Source organism: Trachinotus anak, unplaced genomic scaffold (assembly GCF_046630095.1).
Source record: "Trachinotus anak isolate AG129_WGS33_773 ecotype Australia unplaced genomic scaffold, CSIRO_AGI_Tana_v1 ptg000002l, whole genome shotgun sequence".
In the NCBI taxonomy this organism is placed as follows: Eukaryota; Metazoa; Chordata; class Actinopteri; order Carangiformes; family Carangidae; genus Trachinotus; species Trachinotus anak.
This window is the reverse complement of record NW_027273853.1, coordinates 18726379-18746550: the sequence shown is the minus strand read 5'-3', so window position 1 is coordinate 18746550 and position 20172 is coordinate 18726379. Positions and strand designations below refer to the sequence as shown.

The 20172-nt window shown below is 41.4% G+C and overlaps 1 protein-coding gene across 1 annotated transcript in view; it reads left to right on the top strand.

Moving 5' to 3' along the window:
• b4galnt4a (beta-1,4-N-acetyl-galactosaminyl transferase 4a) overlaps positions 1 to 20172 on the top strand; it is a 126537-nt gene that overhangs the window by 81974 nt on the left and 24391 nt on the right. The window contains exons 6-7 of the mRNA XM_071503543.1: positions 140 to 240; positions 8420 to 8487. Of these exons, the coding sequence (XP_071359644.1) occupies positions 140 to 240; positions 8420 to 8487 (169 nt within the window). The remainder of the gene's footprint in view (positions 1 to 139; positions 241 to 8419; positions 8488 to 20172) is intronic.

The following is a 20172-nucleotide window of genomic DNA, read 5'->3' as shown; positions in this document are numbered from 1 at the left end:
GGGCATCAAATTTTAGATGCATTTTTTACACTTGAGAATTTATTTTATGAGATCATATGCTATCTGATTATACTTATCTAGAATCGTATATATATCTACTTCCACTAACACACACTTTGATCATGTTTTTCCCCTCCAGGTGATTTCCAGTTCTCGGTATCGTCTGATGATAACTCTGAGCTCTGGCTGAGTCCTGATGAAAGCCCTCTCAACGCCAGACTGCTGGTCTATGTAGGACAGGTAGGCACTGTGCTGCGTTCTTGTATAATATGTGAACCAGAGGGAGTCACTCAACTGAAAATCAACAGGGCCCCGGCATTTTTTCATGCTTTGTGATTCGCAGCAAAATCACTAAGTACACATTTCCAAGTCTATGAATACAGTCTCTGGCTTTAACTAATATTGCTTAGCAACAAGCTTTAACTGCAGGAAGAAACTGAATCACCTGGGGCCTAAATAGTTTTGAACTCCTCAATGTCATGACTTAAATAGCAAAAAACAACACTTTGTATAATATATACCCCTGGGACAACACTTCAGTGGTACAATATGTGCAAGGAAGCCAAAACCTTATCATTAGACTACACAGTGCCTTTATTATCTAATATGATATTCAGGCTGAAGGTGACTCATAGCTCTAAATTGCATCTGATGGAATTCCTTTCATAAACATTCAAGCACACAATGACAGGTCGGATATGGTTAAGTGTTTAAGTAGAAATTTAGTTATTAATGTCGCTACAATCTAATGTGACAGCAGCTGTTAATAGGAACATTGGGTCCTGACCAGTCACTGACATAATTCTGCCGGAGTTCAATCTTACACTTACAGGAGGGACACTGAGCGGTTTGACCTTGTTGGTCTTTAGTAATCACCCGCTCACCTCATGTCACCATCCCAACACTCAGGCTATCACTCAGCTCTAACACGCAGCTCAGAATACAGGATACCTAAATCCTCTTGTACAACATCCTGTGAAAGATGGTTTTCCTTTTTCCATCTATCCTTGAAGGACCCTCTGCCTGCGATTGAATAAAAGTCAAGCTGTGTTGTATTACAGTCACTAATAAAGTTTTCTTAGTCAAACCTTCTGAAAAATTTAAGGAGGACAGGATGCATGAGGTGTCACAGTATTTGAGCTGCACCATGTGAGTGCTCTGGGCAAATATGTTTTGAGAGCAAAGGTCCGGCTATGGAGCCATCTGTATTCCAATAGGATGTGAAGATGTCACCAGGTTTCATGGGAGCTGAGATTAATTAGCTGGCAGTGAATATTGATGTGACATTTAGCAGTGGCGAAATATCATCTAGGTAATGGCAGGGGAGCAGTGCGATGGCCAGGGATCATTCATTCTGCCACTGGCACACAGACAGGCAGGCCTCACTGCCTCCGCTGTCCTCAGAGACACATTGTGTCTCACGGATAAAAATCTAACTCTGGAATTCGTTCCTCATTATGTGACCCATCCGTCTGGGAAAAAAGAATGGTCTTTGCTTATGGCAAGTAATGATTTTTTTTTTTGAAAGAGGTAAAATATTATTTACAAAATCTTACACAATTTTTAGCATGTATGTTTCCATATACAGTATATACTGATATCTATGCATACCCTCTTTTATGTATACATATACATGTAAATGTAATATAGCATAATAAAATAATTAAGCATAAATCAATTCAATAATTTAGCAGTTATGAGTAGAAAGTGGCCTAAACCTCAGAACATCTGAAATGATGACTTCAATGCAACGTGGACTGAGAGGGATCCCATTTAATCAAGTGAGCTTTCTGAAGTTTGCATGTTTTTTTATGGCTAGAGGTTTAGAACTGGACACTCCGATGTTTTGGTGTTTTGTGCTCTGGCAGGTGCAGGATAAGATTTTTTTTTTATTTGTGAAATTTGACCCCATGGCCCTGGAACAATGTTTGTGTACATAAAAATTAGGCAGAGAAAATGTGATAACTTGAATAAAACTTTGAAATCCTTAGAGAGGATGGTCTTTGTGAGTGTCGGGCGATTTGTATAGTTTTCTAATCTTTCCTACTAATGGCCTGGCTGTAATTCCTGCTCTTTTCCTGGCCTGACTCACTGATCTAAAAATACACATAGTTTTGTAAAGGATTACCTCTTCATGTCCGTGGTCACAGCATCATCACCCTTGATAATGAACTGGCTATATATGGAATGTGCTGCCGTGAGACATTTAGCTGTGATAGGAGGAGAAGCAGGGAGGTGAAGCATTTCCGTGGAGACCCCCATCAGCATTTTGTGGTTAGCTTTTGATAGATGCACTGAATGTGACTGACATTTCCTGATTCCCCACAGCAAACCTTGATGAAATGATGACATCAGCTACAGACGTCCATTTATGTTTTTCCTCACATGCACATACACACAAATGCACACACAGATCTACTATATGAAGACATAGAAAAGTTGTCTGCAGAGCTCCTTTAATGCTAGCTCTCATAGAAAGACAAAGTTGACATTGAATCATAGTAAGTTCCTCTGTTCAGTCGCTGACACGTACCAGCTGGTTAGTGTGTTGGAGGGGGGAGGGGAGGAGGGGGCATTCTAATAAGAACGCTCTCCTCGGTCTTGCTGGGACGTTATCTGCACATATACGAATGTACTTAATGTGAGTGAGGATCATCCATTGTCCAGCCTTGGCATTAATCATATTTTTTGCCCACAGCTAATCTGTAATGAGATTTTCCTTCAATCAGAATGTCCAGACAGCTCCCGCCGAGCTTCCCACAGACCCAGACCGGAGCTCGTCTGATATTGAGAGAGGCCTTATGAGTGGCACAAAGTGCGTGTGTGCAAGACTGTGGGTGTGTTCATGTACTGATGTAGCGCACATTTCTGTGCCTGGTGCAGATCCTTGCAGGCGCCGATGTGTGTCAGAAGTGCTGTGATACCTCTTCTGTCTGGTTCATAAAGCAGACACACAAAGACACGCGCTGGAAACTGGATGTAATCAATATGAGACTCCACAGCTACAGTAGCTGCTCATTCTCAGGCAGACTAGACTTTGTCACTGTGGCAGTAACAGGCACTATGTCGCATCTGTAGACTTTTGTTTCGCAGTGATGATGAAAAGGTCAGTTTTCTATATGCCTTTTTCACAGGTGACATTTTGACATGACAGAAGAGGAAAAAGCAGGTGGAAATAAGGTGGAAATAATAAAAATGAATGATGGCTGAATTCCATTTAGCTGCTTCAGTTTCAGGATCCCTGGTATTGTGCATGCTGACGCACACTGTCACACTGTCATGGCTTACTGGGACACTTGAATAGACCAGAGTCATCCTTAATGTTAATGTGCTTCTCCTGCTACAACATGTCAAAGTGTCTGCCTGTTCTGGTGTTTTTCAAACACTTGATTGCCAGATAGAGTTCAGGTAGCATCTGTCCAAAAATGATAAATGGCACAAAATGATAAAAAAAGAAAACAATGAATAGAAAATGGATGCCCCAAGATTAAAAACTGAAACCTGCTTTGGATAGGCAATCCATCACAGCAGGCAGCATGCCTCTGTCTGCTTTTATCCTTGTTGCAGTAACATTAGTCTGTGCCGAACGTTTGATTCAGACTATGCGAACAGCTGTATAACCACCCATTGATAATGCAGCTTTGACAACAATAAAAACAGACATGAGGATAATTGTGATGGATTACCAGACTCAAGCCAGGTTGAAGTATGTGCAGGTGGAATTATTTTATTTATTTATTTATTTTTTTTGCCAAACTAAAATGATTGAAAATCGGTGACTGAATTAAAGGAGGGAAAATCACCATTCAAAACTCTGCACTCGATTCAAATGGGCTCTGTGAACATGAACCCACTGGAAGGCAACAAGCCTCACTGCTTAATGAGACAAGTGCACCCATAGGTCACAATCAAGACTGTGGTTGACTGTGACTCTGACTGGACCTGTATCATTATTTTCAGTTGATTGCAGACCAGTATCATTACTGAGGTCGAATTGAAGCAGTCAGTGTGTTTTTCTGGAGCCTCTGACTCAGTTAATGGATATTGAATATTTTTGTTTTTATCACCAGGCCTACAAAAACAGCCCTTTCAAAGAAATTAAAAGGGCCACGTTGATTAACCCATTTTGGTTTTTACTTTTGGCACCCTCCTAATGCATGTATACTTATACACATTTATCATTTTTATATTTTGACTTTCTTACTCTTGTCTCCTTACTACTTTAGTCAGTGACTTCTTAAAAAGCTTGAACTTTAGTATCGGTGAAGTTCTCACTGGATGATTGAATCTTCAAAGTTATAAGCTGCAACCATAAGTAAAGTTATTAGTTAAACTTGTACTTTTTCTGTCAGGACATGTCAAAATGTCTGCCGTTGATCAGAGGCAGGCAGGGCGAGGTTTGACTTGAGAGAGGCTGAGTGATGCATGAGTAGTTACAGTATATTTAATGGTTTCAGTGCCTAAAATGTTATATATCATTACGTATTTTTCATCTGATTAGCTTCCAGCATGTGTAAATGGTGCTATTACACTATTCTTTAGAATATGTTTGATATATTTCAGTGTTCATTCATCAAACGTTTCTTCAAATGTCCTGTTTCCTGCTCTCTTGTTTTCTGCTGAGACGCTTATGAGTAGAATGAATGCAATATTTCTTTCCTCATGGCTGTATGTCTTCACGTTCTCGTGCAAATGCTAGAAAAATATGTGACCAGACGTGAGTAAAGTGTGGACAGTGTTTTCTTCAATAGTTCAAGTTCAACTGGAAAACCACGATGACAGTGAGAGAATAACATAAGAAGAAAACAGAACTCTAAGGTCATATCACAGGCCGCCTGTTTCTCTATTACTTCTCTCTTCTCTTATGGAGAGAAAAAAAAAGTGTACAGAAGAAAAAAGCTCCACATTTCTATTGCATGCTCAAATTTCTTCTATTTCTTGACCCTGTTTTGTGTTCTACTTCTCTGTGATGCAGGGCCAGTGGCTATCTGAAAATGAGTTTTATCAAGGTACCCTTATGTGTGGGTGAGGTTCACACAGAGATGCAGTGCGTGTGTGTGTGTGTGTGTTTGTGTCTGTACAAGAGCAAAGAAAAAAGGGAGAGAGGTTACTTTAGAGCAAGGTTGGTTTATGTCTGGGCTGTTCGTCTGCTTGAAGTTTAAGAAATCAAGTCCCCAAGTTCCCCCGGCCTTAAAGGAGATTTCTGAAGTAGAAGGAAGATATGACAGTATGTCAGTGAGGGGGACTGTTTTAAGATGTGGTATGAAGTATGTGTGTGTGTGTGTGTGTGTGTGTGTGTGTGTGTGTGTGTGTGTTGTTGCCCCTCATGACTACCTGGCTGCTTGCCTTCTGATTTACCTCCTGCCTACTGTGGTGAGAAGATGCTGCTCTCAATAAGCAGTGACTCATCGTTCAGTGGGAAATCATGTCTGTGGGCATGTGTGTGTGTGTGTGTGTGTCTGTGCATGTGGAGTGAGCGCGTGCATGTGTTTCTCATGCACTGCATGTGCACATGTACCTTGGAGAACACCTGCCACTTTCATTGCAGAGCTGAAGTGCTGCACGTGTTTTGTCCTTGTAACAATGTCTTTGATCAGAGCCTTTGTTCACCAACAGCTGATTAACCATCTGACAAGGAAGAAAAGAAAATAACAACCTTTCATTTTGGAAGGAGATTTGCTCCTTGACACTAATGTTTTTTTTCTCCTTTGTGCAAAGCTACAAATTTTAAAACCTTCAATTTACTACTTTTTTTTTTTTTTTTTTACAGCTTTTCACAAAATATCTAGATCATCCAAAACCCTGTGGAGCAGAGGTTGTTTTAATTACTGATACATTCATGTAAAAGAATTGGAGAGACGTGCAAGAGGTGTTAAAAAAAACTATGAATACATCATCTGCAGTACATTGTGCTTGTATGAGCCATCATATAAATCACAATTTGCATAAATTGTGCCACATGAATTTATATTTACTGTGGAAACAAATAAAATAATCATGTTTTATGTCTGTACCCAGATTTTTTTTTTAACTTATTTGAAAAAAACAAACCAAAAAAAGATTTACTGTATTTAGAGTCAGCAGTAGATAAGAGATGAATATTTTTGCAGTGCTGCCTTTGCGGTGTGATCGCTCCCTTTTTCATCTGGTGAGCAGCTCTTTCACAAGAAAGCAATTCATTCACAGTGAAAATATAAACATGTAAGTGCAGCAGCTAGAGACAAGTTTCCCATTTATATTCAGTGCAAAGTTTTAAGTCCCAACTTTTTTTTTTTTTTTGTTTTTGTCCCTTTTAAAGTTCTGCTGAGGTGTATACTCTATTCAGCTGTGATTTGTCAAACTTATTGAAGTTTCACGGAAGGTTGGCTGCCTTTCTTAACAAACCAACAGCAATTTGCAGTGGCACAGATTTTATTTTAATAATGATTTCTATTATGCAGATGAGCTTAAATGAGACCTTACTGCACAACTTTCTGCAGGCTTCCCTGTCACAGATCAGGATGAGCTGAACAGAGCACAATAGAAACTTAAAGCAGTCAAGGACTTAAATGCAGGTCTCATTTATTTATGTAGAAAACAAGGGTTACACCAGCGCTCAAGTCAGCTTGCACACATACACAATAAAACACAAGTAAGCATTACAAGAGAAGGGTAGAAAATACACAGTTGGGACTGGTGCAGATAATTAGTACATGCATTATTAAGCAAATATAATTGTTTTTCTGAGCTGACTGGTTACCATCTCATTGTCATCTTATGTACAAACAGATGTATAGTAACAGAATGTAATACAATCACAAAGCAGACTTTAGGCATAGCAGCATCAAAACTTTAGTTTGTTGTTCCTCTAATCTACAAAGCCAGCTAACACACCACGGGATGGTTAACAGAGCGATTCAAAGTGTGCTGGTGAACCAGTAAGACCACTGAACCCGTGTCATCTGGTCTGATGTCAGATGGCGCACAGACTGTCTGCTGTACGCTGTTGTCCATAGACCATCCACTGTAAAATTTAACAAACATCAGTGCCACTGAAAAAAACTTTCATTTTTTAATGCCCACCCAAGACCATATTATCATCACATCATCTATAATGGAACTCGCTCTCCACTCAGCATTTTGCAACGTCAGATACCTATCATTGGAAAATCTGCTCTGAAGTCAATAAACATTTAGATAGTGTGTGCGAGAAAAGTTTTCATCTTTAATATAAACTTAGTGCATTAAACTGCGGGAGCTGAGTGAGCTTATTACATATTACCTTTCTCACTTTTTCATTTAACTCCTGCCTTTTTTCTTCTTCTGTGCTGGAGGGGGAATAGATGAAGAGACTGTTGGTGTGGAAATGTGCTACAGCAGCAGCATGCTGTGGGCTTCAGAGTGAAGGCACAGTAGCACACATTGTATCCTCCTCCTCTCCAGCCAACTGCTTTACAGAGAATCTCAGAGGCTTCAGCACTGCCAGAGGCCTGGTTGATTTCTGGACAGACATTACTCCATGTCTTTGAGTGTTTTTTTTTTCCCCCCACTACTCTCTTCACATGCCAGAGAACACGCTCAGAGGTGCCATTGTATAATTGCCATTTCATATGCGTATGTGTCATTATCTTGTAGGTGTGCGTTACTGTGTGTGCTGCTCTCTGTGAAAGCGTTGTGGTACCCAGAGAGAGGATCGGCAGCTATTTACAAGCCGAAAGGCTCTTGTGATCTGTCACAACCACACGCCGCAGTGTTTGTTGACCAGTTTCAAACCCGGACGTGTGGCCAGCACAAACAATTAAAGGCCATGCCCACTGTGATCTTAGCCTCATTCTTCCATTATGGATCAGCAGCGGCAGGGGGCCCTAATTAGTCGCGTTGGCTTGCTGAGGAAATGAATGGGCACTGATTCGACCGCAGGGCTGAAACAAGAGCCCCAGGGTTCCCGATGAGCCAGCTTCTTAGAGTCAGTATTGGCAGGGAACCACTCTTTCTCATTTTCTGCCGGTTTATAGCCATTAGCTCTCGTCTGTTTGCTCAGTTTGCCGAACAGAACTTGCCTCCTAATTGCCTCCAACTGTTGCATTGGGGACTATGATCTTGTTTTGCCAATTACTCTTTATGTGCTGTGCTGTCATAACCAGGGTAGGGATCGGGATCTTGCAGCTCGACCATGATTTCTGGATTAAAAATGATCTTACAAGTTCCACATTCTTTACAGAGAGCACTCCTCCCTAAATAGTTGGTGCCTAAAAATCATAATGCTGCTGTTTTTGGCTGACAAAGTTGATTTCTAAGAAGGATGTTTCAGACGAATGCTTTTCAGTGTGCCTCAACATTTCTTATGCCGTTCTTATCCCCTCACTTTCTCTCCCCTGCTCCCCCCCCCCCTTTCTCTCACACACTCTCTGATCTGTGTCTCCCGCCTTGTGTGTTGCAGCTTGGTACAGAGTGGACTGCTCCAGGCGAGTTCAGCAAGTTCAGGTCCCAGTCCTCCAAGTCTGTGCAGTAAGTACCTGTGACAACCCCGCACATTTTTTAACAGCACAGTTGCTTCACTCTCAACCTGGTACTGAGCTCAAAACAAAGCCCTGCTAACATCTAACAGAGAGCCTGACAAATGCACACTTCCACTGCAGCATCTCTTGTGGTCTGTGGTCTTGTGGCGGTAACCGACAGAGTGAATCTCTGCCTGCTAAGGAGCAGCATATAGCGGCCTCTTTTATAACACCACCGCTTCAAAAGGCTTTTAGTGCTCACATTTTGGAGGGAACGGGTGGCTCACTGGTGTCCACTGGACAAATGGAAGCAGGTGTCCTCTGTGTGTACCTACATGTGCATGTATGTACTTTCATGTATGTCTGGATTAACATACCATCGGTCTCATCCTCATGCTCTCTCTGAATGTAAGATGAGAATGTATTAACCTGTCCAGTCCTCTCAGGTTCAACACATCTCTCTCCCTAATTGCTGGGAGCTGCTGGCATTAAAGCATCTTTAATATGAGCACTGATCTGCAGCCGGTTTGCTTCTGATGTCATTGTTGAGTTGATATGATTATGCAGCAAGAGAAGAGATCCTAAGAACGGTGCTGCAATTCCTTTGGGTTCCCACATTTGCCTGATTGGATGAAACACAGGCTGTAGAGTGCTGCCTTAAATTATTCACACACACGTGCACACACACATACACACACACACACACACACACACACACATACACAGCCAGTGGTGTCTGTAGCGAAGGTATTTTAGTACTTCTGAATGGTACAAGTTGGATGATAAACACACACAACAACAAAAAGAAAAACTGTTTTGTTAATCTTAAATGAGTGCTCATGGTTATGGCTCACATATACATATAACTCATGGTTATATATATAAAACAAAACATTACATCCACTTCAGAATGACTCATTTGGAAAACAGAAATTTGTAGAGCAGATCAGATCATCATGATACAGTCCTGCTTGATGCTGATAAATGATATCCTTCAGTGTTACTGGCACACGTATGATATGATAACACACGAGATGATGAAATACATGTTCAAATGCCTGATGTATCATAGAAACAATCATGAGCTTTGGTGCAGTGGTGACAGCAGCCGGTGTGTAAATGGACCTCTCTAGTGTGTGACAGTGTATCGTAGGTGTGCAGTGGGATGAGATAATTTGTGAAATATTAGAGTGATTCAAGCACCGTCTTTGAAATGCTAGTTGATAGTAGTTTTAGTGCACTTAACTGAAATGCAGCTCACACACTCACACAAAGATTAGAGGCCCTGATCCTTCACATCCCACTGGTCATTTATCTAATTTGTGTTACAGGTTTTTTTTTCTTTTTTTTTTTTTTTACACAAGCTGCGATTGAGTTTAAAACTAAAATAAACTGAACACTCCTGAATTTATGCTCACAGCTTCACAGCGCCATCAAAATAGAAGTAACTGCATCAAATGTGACATTAAAGCCTAACATTGGAACATGTTCCTTATGGAGTTTTTCTCCCTCATAACTGAATGAGGTACAGCAGGTATTTTCTGTTATATGAAACATCCTGCCTGCTGATACACAATCATGTCCTGTGCACGGCAGTCACGCACATAGACATGTTACGTTAGTATAGTGGTGACAGACATGAAGTCCAAAAACAAATGAGATGAAGCGCAGTCTGTGGATGTGTCTCATGCTTACTATACATGCTATACACCCTTTGTTTTGATGCAGTATTAATTTGACATTGATGTTAATCCACTCTGATTCACTGTGTCACAACAAGGTCCCTTTATGTGTCAAAGTCTCATCATAAATGTTTATGTATCATTATGTGTCACTCTGAGAAGGATTATTAAGCTGCATAAAACCACAAGAAAATATTCAATGCTCATTAAAAACCATACATCTGTTGCACACTCTGCCTTCTTTTGGTACACACAGACAGACACACACACTTTATATAATGAATGAAAATTCATTAGTGACTGAACACAGGCCAGGACCTGCTGGCGAGTGTTTCTGTTTGTCTGTGCGTAGGATTAACCGGGCCTGGTTAGCACAGCAGGCACACTAGACTACAGGGGAGCTCAGAGAGATGACAAAAGATGAAAAGGAAGAAGAAGAAGAAGAATAGAGGGGAGGAGTAGGCGGTGGAAAGTTTTTCTATTTTCTCTTCCTGTCTGACAAGCGTCCTGCGATCTCCGACTATAACAAGACAACAACAGAGTAGCCAAGCGTGGAGCCCGAATATGGCAGGAACATTAAAAAGGCTGTGCAGTGGAGAACCTTGGTTGTGACACCGCCTGTGTTGTGACCTGTTGCTGTGTCTTTTTGAACTGATGGTTGTGTGTTTATGTATTTTTGCTTTGCACAGAACCTGCACGGGGGTTTTCTACAGTTGAAGTAACTGATCCCACTGAGATATGATACAACATCGAAATCACCTCGCTAAACGTGCAAACATTCTCGAAAACCTTTAAATATTGTTGATGTGTGAAGTCAGAGATGATTCTGCTCTCAGGCCATTATATAAGGTGCGCCAGAGATTAAACGGTTGGGGAAATTGTGGGGCTTTAGAGCTGGATAAGGCTATTGACTGAAGTCAAAATCTGTCTGTATTGTTTAGCTGCACATTTTCGCATGCTTCGGGGGGGAAATGTGTCAAAGACTGCGTGAAAGTCTAGCTTAAGATAATTAGGCAAAATCTGGTTTGCTGCGTCTGTGTGTGGGCGTGCGTAAGAGAACATATAACATATTTCTGTGTGAATTAATGTGCAAGTGTTTGTTTACGTACCGTGCAATTTGAAATTCCTGCCTGCATCTAATGGCTTTATTGAAACATCCCAAAGCAAAAGCAGTTTATTTGTTGCATTCCACATGCTCCCTCTTGCTGCACTGTGCGACTTGTATCCCTCACCCACCATTACACCCGACCTGTTTACAGCCGAGCTGATGTGCTCTTGAGCGTGGCGAATTATGTGTGCAGCAGGATTAATCGTCGTGCATTCATGAAATGGTATTCTTCAAATTAGACGGGGTAGAATTGAAATGAGCAAATTAGTGGTGCGGAACAGGACATTATATCATCATTTTTTAAAAAGCATCAGAGTGTGCGTACAGCAATAATCATCAAGTCATTAGACAGATTTTATCACCTGGTAATATGAAACATTTGTAAGCCTGATAAAATAAAGAAATGACTGAACAAACTGAAATGAAGTAGGTGTTTTCTAGGATATTCTACGTGCAATTTCTCAATGGAAAGCATCGGGGATAATTATTAGTCATTACACACGATGGTAGAGCCAGCGCTTGGCAGCGTGATCCACATGTGCAATTTGTTTTTGGAGAATAGGTTCAGGGCCATTTGAGCCTATTTACAGACTCCACTCTACCGCAGTTAAGTTCTGCGCACAGCCTTGATCAAAGCTGCAATTTAAAACAGCTCTCACAGTTTATGTGCCACTGTTTCTACTTATTATCATATCGGGTACAGAACAGGATGAAATGGGACAAAGCCAAAGTAAAATGGAGTGTAAAAGACTTGGGGTGAATGGTGCAGAGCAGAACACAAGCGAACAGAGAGCAGCCCTCAGAAATGTAATTGAACAGAGGAGAGGAGAATGAAACACAACAGACACTCCCACTCTAGCTAGGTTAGGTTTGTTTGTTTTTCCTCTCTCTCTCTCTTTTTTCTTGTTTCACGCTTTGGACTGTGGGTATTTATACGTCTCGGTTCATCGGAGCTGTACAGCCGAATGTAGTGGAGCTGAGTGAACAGTGACTAATGGCTGCTGCAGGGTTGAATCATATTGTCAGGGAATGAAGCATATTGTTGTTGAGGGGTTCACTTGAAACACTTCACTTGCCTGGTGGAGGTCTCCTCACGATGCAATCAAAGGCCACTGAAACCGGCAAACACACCCATACACATTCACACACACCCACACACGTACACTACATAGAGTAGTGTCAAGGCCTCAGGACAAGCAAGGCAAGCAGTTGTTTTTTTTTTTTAAAGCTAAAGATAGTAAAAGCTTTTTAGTAAAACCTAAAAATAGACACCAATTAGAAGGATACCAGAGTGGAAGTGATATCTCACCTTACATGTCAGAGCAGCGTTCTCTCCCATAAAGGATCTGATATTACCTGTTTCATTCATCATATAATTTACTACCCTCTTGTGGCTGCAGCAGGCCGTTGTCTCTGGAAGCTACCAGCCGTCTGTCGTTTTCAGGGCCGTGTCCTGTTGACTAGCTGTTGCTAGCTAAAGACAAATGTGCTTGTCAAGCGGCCCTTGACCCAGCTTCCACCGTTCCGAGATCAGTTGCGGCAATTCACACGTTATTATACGCATGTGCAGATTGGTGTAGGAACTGTCCTTGCAGGTTAGAATGTAACTTGAACGGGCTTTTCTTCCAAAGTGTTAAGATGTAGCAGCAGCGAGTAAGTGAGCAAATTATACTATGATTTATCATCTCAAATCAGTATGAGTTGTCTTACTAATGACCTTGGTCAACATGTGTGACGACGAGGAGTTGAAGTGCAATGCGGAGCAGCTTTTAATTACTCCTTTTGCATGGAAAGCTTTCACAGGCAGATTTATTCGATGTGTATGTTCATAGTTAACCAGAAGTTTGCTCTGCTTGCTTATCTGTAAAAGTCGCTGCATGCCACTGACATGCAATATGTATAACACTGAAACACCCTCCAGTTGGCTGTCCCTCTGTGACTGCTGTGCGTCTTGGATGACTGCATGTAGAGCGTTCTGCTGTGCTCCACTCATCTCAACTTTGCCACATTTTTCCCATCAGCCCTTCATTTTCTCTCCCTGTCTCTCGCTTATTTTTATGGCCTCCTCCCTCTGTCTGATTGAATATGAAGCTGTAAAAGGGGACGCGGTAGGAAAGGGTAAAGGCTTTCTGTGTGTGTGTGTGTCTGGTCCAAGATTGAGAGAAATTAAGCTTCTCCTCAAATCCCTGTTCGTCTCCACCGATGGGGCGTGGCCTTTATGCTTCTGTGATGTGTGAGAGCTCGTCCTGGGTGGCAGTTTGAAAAGATGGGATGGACAGGAAAGTTGGATCAGTACACCTGTTAGGGAGATCATGTAGTCATCCACACCACCTGGCTATGACCACCTGGAGGTAATGACTCATAGTGTGCGTATGGGTGGGTGTGTGTGTGGGTATGTGTGTGTGTGTATAGAGGAGAAATAGTTTTGCCCATGTTCTAATTCTGAAGTTTGCTGAATAAAATGCAGAGTATCTGCCCCTCTTGCTGTCTCAGTCCAGCTTTCTTTATCAGCTTCTTTCTTTCATCTTGCGCAAAATTCTTATCTCATTAAAACGTGTCCATGTGATGGTTTATACATTATACATCATCAAATGAAATGTAGTAGGAGCCATCAAAACTATATTTGATAGTTCCGATAACTTGCTTGTGTTTAGCCTATTATTATATGTATATAATAATAAACAGATGGGCAGAGGCATCAGGGATTAGTCATAATTGATAAGCTGACTGACCAATCATCTAAAATGATCACCTCTTGATCAAGTGCAAACACAAAACATTTGCCAGTCCCAGCTTATTACGTGGCAGGATTCCTACTAATTTCTGTTTTATATCACATTAAAATAAATATCTTTTGTGTTTTGGGCATATGCTCAGAAAAGAAAAGAAAAGAAAGAAAAAAGAAAGAAAGAAAGAAAGGAAAAAAAGCAATTTGAAAGTATGATGGGCTATAATTCACTATTTGCTTGCACTTTATTGTCTAAATGATCAAGCCAATTTAGACAATGAAATAGATTGACAATGAAAGTAGTTGTTAGCTGTAGCCTGACTTAACAGGGAAATCTAAAGCAAGCCTTAAAGCACTTAAAAGGGGTAGAATCAAAGGAAGACGCACCAAAAAAGCTGCTTTCTTCTGATGCTGCTAGAATCTGTGTTGTGACTTTCAAAATAATACCCTTCTCAGTTTGAAAGAGCCCCTTTTTGTCTGTCTCAGTCTTTTTCCCCACCTCTGCTCATACCTGTGAAGTGATAGCTTTGCGGTGCCTGCTAGTTACTGTCACAACAGCTTGATGAGTGACAGTGAAGTAGTCAGATGAGGAACCCAGATAACCTCGTCAACACTGTCTCCTCTCTCTGATGCAGCTAGCAGAGCCTGGGGTTGTATAGACAACACCAGGGAGATTGACATTTGCTAAAATTCTATAAACTGAACTGTGCTGAGTTGCATACTGAGCCGGTCTGACACTGCACTCAACATCAAGTATTTCAGAACCTTTTGAGCAGCTCAAACTGGGACATGATTGACAGCCAATTGGAGATTAGAGGAAATATTGTGAGCTATCGGAAAGTAATGAGCACTGGCTGAATCTCATCAGCATGGCTGGTCGGAGTTCAGAAAAATGCCAAGCGAAAGTCAATTAAACCACGCCTGTGTTCCTTAAGTTTTAGCATTAACCTGCATGCGCCTTTGTAGATGAGTTTCCAACCACGAGGGTCTGGTGTGTCAAGATTTTCACCTTCAGGTGTAATGACTAAAATTAAAAATGGCTTCTGGAGACCTTTGACAGTGGCGTGGTGAGGAGGAAAGGCGGAAGCTGATTCCAAGGTTATCTGTGATGCTGCAGCTGGCATTTTGAAGCAGCTCTCACTTCACAAACTGCAGTAAATGACATTTACGCCCAATCCTCCACAGACACGTGGGCGTTGACGTTTTTGTGTCCTTTTTGCGTGCACTCATATGACGTTTTACACCTTTTTACTTTCTAAGTCTTCTTTCCTCTCTTAACTTTCTGCACTTCTTCCTTTTCATCTTTCTTTTCCTTTTACTTTGATTCTTACAAGTTGAAAACGCTCCCACTTGTTTTCTATACACATGACTTTACAGAAAACCTCCGAATCCCAATAACGGTTGGAAGGAGAGAGTTTGCCTGTGCTTTTCCCAGCAACAATGAGGGAAACCTCGTGAAGAATGACCAGTTATTTCAGTATGGGATCTCTCAGTATCTATAATTGAATCACTTAAGCACTGCTGGCTATTAACTGGCGAGGACACTGAAGCTTTTAGAGAGAAGTATGGTACTTGTGCTCATGACATCATAGGAATACTGATTTAGCATGGAGACCAGTTGAGTGTTGCACCTGCACCTTCTCATTATATGTATGTATTTGACTTAAATGTGAGTGTAGGTCTGTATGTTTCTCTCCACTCAAGGTAATTGGTTTAGCAATTGAATTATAATGAAGCTTTTTGTCAGCAAGGTGCAACGACTCTGTTCCACTTTACTCCCTCACGCCTTCACTCCGCCATCTGTTTCTATGAGTGATGGCCTGCCCGCTGAGACACAAATCTATGTTTGTGTGTGTGTGTGTGTGTGTGTGTGTGTGTGTGTGTGTGTGTGTGTGTGTTCATGTGTCTAGAGGCTTATGTTTAATCAGAATGTCTTTGGGGGTGCTGATGCACATTTCTTGAGCTGTGGTGCGGCTGCATCTGATTGGCAGGAATGCATGAGTACGGCTAACCCATTGCTTCTGGGCAAACGTGATCAGAGACAGTAATGATGACAGATGGTCAGCTTTGTCTGAGGAAATAGAAACAGAAACAGACCCATGCCTCGACACAATCCTGTCTCTGAGCTCTGCAGGTCCTTCCACTTCATGGCTTGGTTTTTGTTCTGATGTGCATTATAGGCCTTATATAGACAGGTGTGGTCCTTTCCAAATCGTGTCCTGTCACTTAAATTTACCACAGGTGGACTCAAGGTAACATCTCAAACATGATCAAGAGAAATGGGAGGTGTCATAGCAAATTATCTGAATACTTCTGAATGTGATACTTCAGTTTTTCCTTTAATTAATACATTTGCAAACATTTCTAAAATTCTGGTTTCACTTTGTCATTCTGGGCCTTTCAGTGTGGATTGATTTTAGCATAATGCTGCAACATAACAAAATGTGAAAAAAAATTGAAGGGGTGTGAACATATGGACACAAACATATACTTTCATTTTTTTTAAAAGAACAAGTTATTTCATTTTACGAAATGACTGCTAAAATAGGAGTAACTTGTGTATTTGTTTTTGACTATTTTCGGCTGGGGATTAAGATGTATTTGTTGCACAAGCAAGTGTTTACAGCACCACGACTGCACTGTGTGTTGAATTGGCTCAAAATAAACTACAGCTCCTATGTTCATTGTAACAAAGGAACCTTCCAACTGGTGTAACATTGTGGCTCACTGATAAGTTTTTTGACAATGGAGGCTTTGGCAACACAAGAAAATCCTTGTTTGTAGGATCAACTCATTTTTGGTTTCTTTTCCTAGGAATTTGTTGACACTAAAAAGATGCACAATATGTCCAGGCCATGATGAAAAGAGCATATGTTCACTTCCTTCATATGTCCGGGCGAGAGAGTTGTGAGAGTGTTGACACCAAATCAAAGTGAGAAAAGGGTTAAGTGGAGGTGCAGTAAAGAAAAAGCATTGAATACATTAATTCCATAACGCCATATTAGATAATTACATATGGGGGGAATGGGCACGGTGGATAAAGGGAGAAGAGACAGTGCGAGAAGCGTTGCAGAGAAGCGACGGACAAGATACCGGAGAAGAGGGGGAGAAAGAGCAGGGGATGAAGTAGAGCAGTGGAAGAGATGAAGCGGAGGGAGGGGATGCAAGAAAGAGGATTTATTGAGGCTGCAGGGAAGAGCAGCGTGATAGCTCTCTGATGGATTAGTGGAATGCATGAGAAATGGAGTGAGGAGGGGAGAGGGGGCGAGGGGAGAAAAGTGAAGTTTGTGCATCTCCTTGGGGCAGCTCTAAACACTGGTATCATTAATGTAATTGAGAGGAGAGCACTCGCCGAGCACAGTCTTTTGTTTAAAGGCCACCTGTGGGTATTAGAGAGGGAGAAATCAGGCAAGAGAAGGAGGGAGAGAGACAGGGACAGGGTGACAGTCAGATAGCATTAATGAGAAATTGAGTTGGAGAAAGAGCGGAAGATACTGGGAGAAGTAGAATGAGGAAATTGCTGTAGCCTGGGGGCACAGGAGACAGACAGTGTGATGAAGGAAGAATAAGAGAGAGTGGACTTGTATTTACCAAGGGCACAAAGTATACTGTCTCCATTTCACTTCAGCTCTGCTCACTGCAAACCAGATTAGTAATATTGAGTGTGTGTGTGTGTGTGTGTGTGTGTGTGTGTGTGTGTGTGTGTGTGTGTGTCTGGTGTGTGTCAATCTGTCTGTCGATTTTCAGGTTGTTGTGCACCCAAGCTTTTGTATATTTATTCAGACAAGACCACAGTGTTTCCTTGAGATGCTTGTGAAAGGGGTTTGTCTCTCAGAAGGAAAAAGAAAAAAAAAAAACCTCCCCCTATGTTTTCATGCCGAATAAATATTTCATACTTCAAATCCAGCAGACTTTGGGCAGTGATGATAGTCTCGCAACATTGTTGAGCTCCAACAGTCCCATCTTGTGTTATCCAGCTCAGCCAAGCTCCTTTGTCTGTCTCTATCTGTTCAGTCCAAAGAAGAGGAACTGGAAACAAAGAGTCCAATTAGTCAGGCAATTAGACCCTTGTTTTGTGTCCTCCACTCATCCTCTGAGTCACACGCTAATAGCTATTCTTTCCTCTTCCAGCTCTCATTTGCCCTTCACTTGCTCTTTTATGTCGCCCCCCCCCTCTCAAGCATGGTGTTCTGTATGAAATCATGTTTCAGTGATATTCACTGTAATGTATTTTTCCTTTCAAGATACAGAAAGCATTTATAATTCTCTCTCTGTTTCTGCTGTTCATTTGCTATTTATCGCTCCTCCTTCATCTTTCTTTCCGCCTGTCCCTCTGTCTCTTCATCTCTTTCAACCAGAGCCTGCCTTGTCATCCATCACAGGAAGACTGGTGTGACCAGTCTGCACACACACACACACACACACACATACACACAGATTCATGCAAGTGCAAAACACCTCTGTCCTTCCTACTTTGTGCTCCTTTGTTTGTCTTTCTCTCCAGAGTTTAATAGAAGACTTTTGAACAGAGTAATCTGAAATATCATATTCCCTTCGCACCTCTCTTCCTCATCTATGTCCGTATCTATATTTGGACCGATCATGATTAATTTATGTCTAGTAACGGTCTACTTCACACCAAATTGAAAACAAAAATAAGACACAAACACAAAGAAATGATGCAAAGTTTAAAAAAAAAAAAAAAAAAAAAGGAAATGAGGATCAGCAGAGAACTGCAGACTCAATCCCACAGGACTCGAATGTCTCACCTCAACAGTGGAACTAAATTACATGGACCAAAACTGAAATTGTTGAACTGGCAAATGACTTCAAATCACAAAGTGAAAATCCAAAGGAAATAGCGAAACCAAAGATAGAAAAGTGTGAATAGGACTCAATGTTCTGCTCTCTTCCTCTGTTTATCCATCTCAGTGTGTTATGATCCTTTTGTTTGTTTCAATCTCGCTCTGCTCTATTGATACGCCTGCTATCTGTGGTTTGTGCGTTTCCGGAGGTGTGTGTGTGTGTGTGTGTGTGTGTGTGTGTGTGCATTGTCTTATCTGGCATCTTACAACAGGTAAACAAGTTTTTATTGGCTGAGCTGCCAATCTCTCACTGCTGAAGTTCAGGCTCTCTGCGTGTGTTTTTTAAATTTCCGACAGCTAGAAGAAAAGAGATCCTCAAATGATGACAGACAATAGTATGTCGAGGATGCATTTTGAGAGTTTTGTGAGCACATCTGTGTGACTGTTGTCTATTTTAAGGGTGTAGTCCTGAACTTGTGTATCAGCCTGACTCAGAAACACTGTGGCGGCAGACTGTGTCCTCTCAGCTCTGACATTAGATTATCCCCCAGATGGAGTCAGATTATGGTCTGAAACAGACAACCTAATGAATGCTCAGGAAATGTACTAATATTCCCTAAAACCACCCACCGTCATCTGCTCAGGGACAGGAACTTGATAAGCTGAAACTGCCAAAAATATCAGTTTTAAGTTCAGGATGTTGGAGCGTGATGTTACATGTCAGCCTAAAATGTATTTTGGTAGAATCAGGACAGTAAGATTTAATTGCCTCTTTTTTTAAAAACCTGTTATGTTTTGTCTGATATTAAATGTTCATGTGATACATATTTTTTATTATCCACAAAATGTTGCCCTCTGTTCTCCGGTTGAGTTTTTTCATATAATCATTACATTCATTCAAGTTTCATCTAATCTAATCTAATGACTGTACTTGACTATATTTTCTCTGAGGTGAATGTAAAAATTTTATTTTATTTTATTTTATTTTTCTTAAAGCGTGGCTCAGCTCAGAGTCTGGGTTAGGGATGGTGTTATGTTTGAATCATTTGGGAAAGGGCAAGCGGGATGCCAGAAGCTGAAAGTGCCACTTAAGTTTGCTGAGTGCCGTTTCAGCAGCTGCACAGAGAGATGTTCCCTATTCATGAGAGAGTGACCTTAGCACACTGTCAGTGCTCTCCTGCACCTGCAGTGATTTATTGGTTACAGAACGCTGGGCAGCCGGATGATGCGGCGGCGGTTTTTTGCACAGGGCAACACGTGACCATCCCCCTTCAGGCCATGTCCTTCCCTTTCAACACAAGTCAACCACATCCGGAACAAAAACTATACTCTAACTGGAATTTGCCTATCTTTACCATGAAACACCGGCATT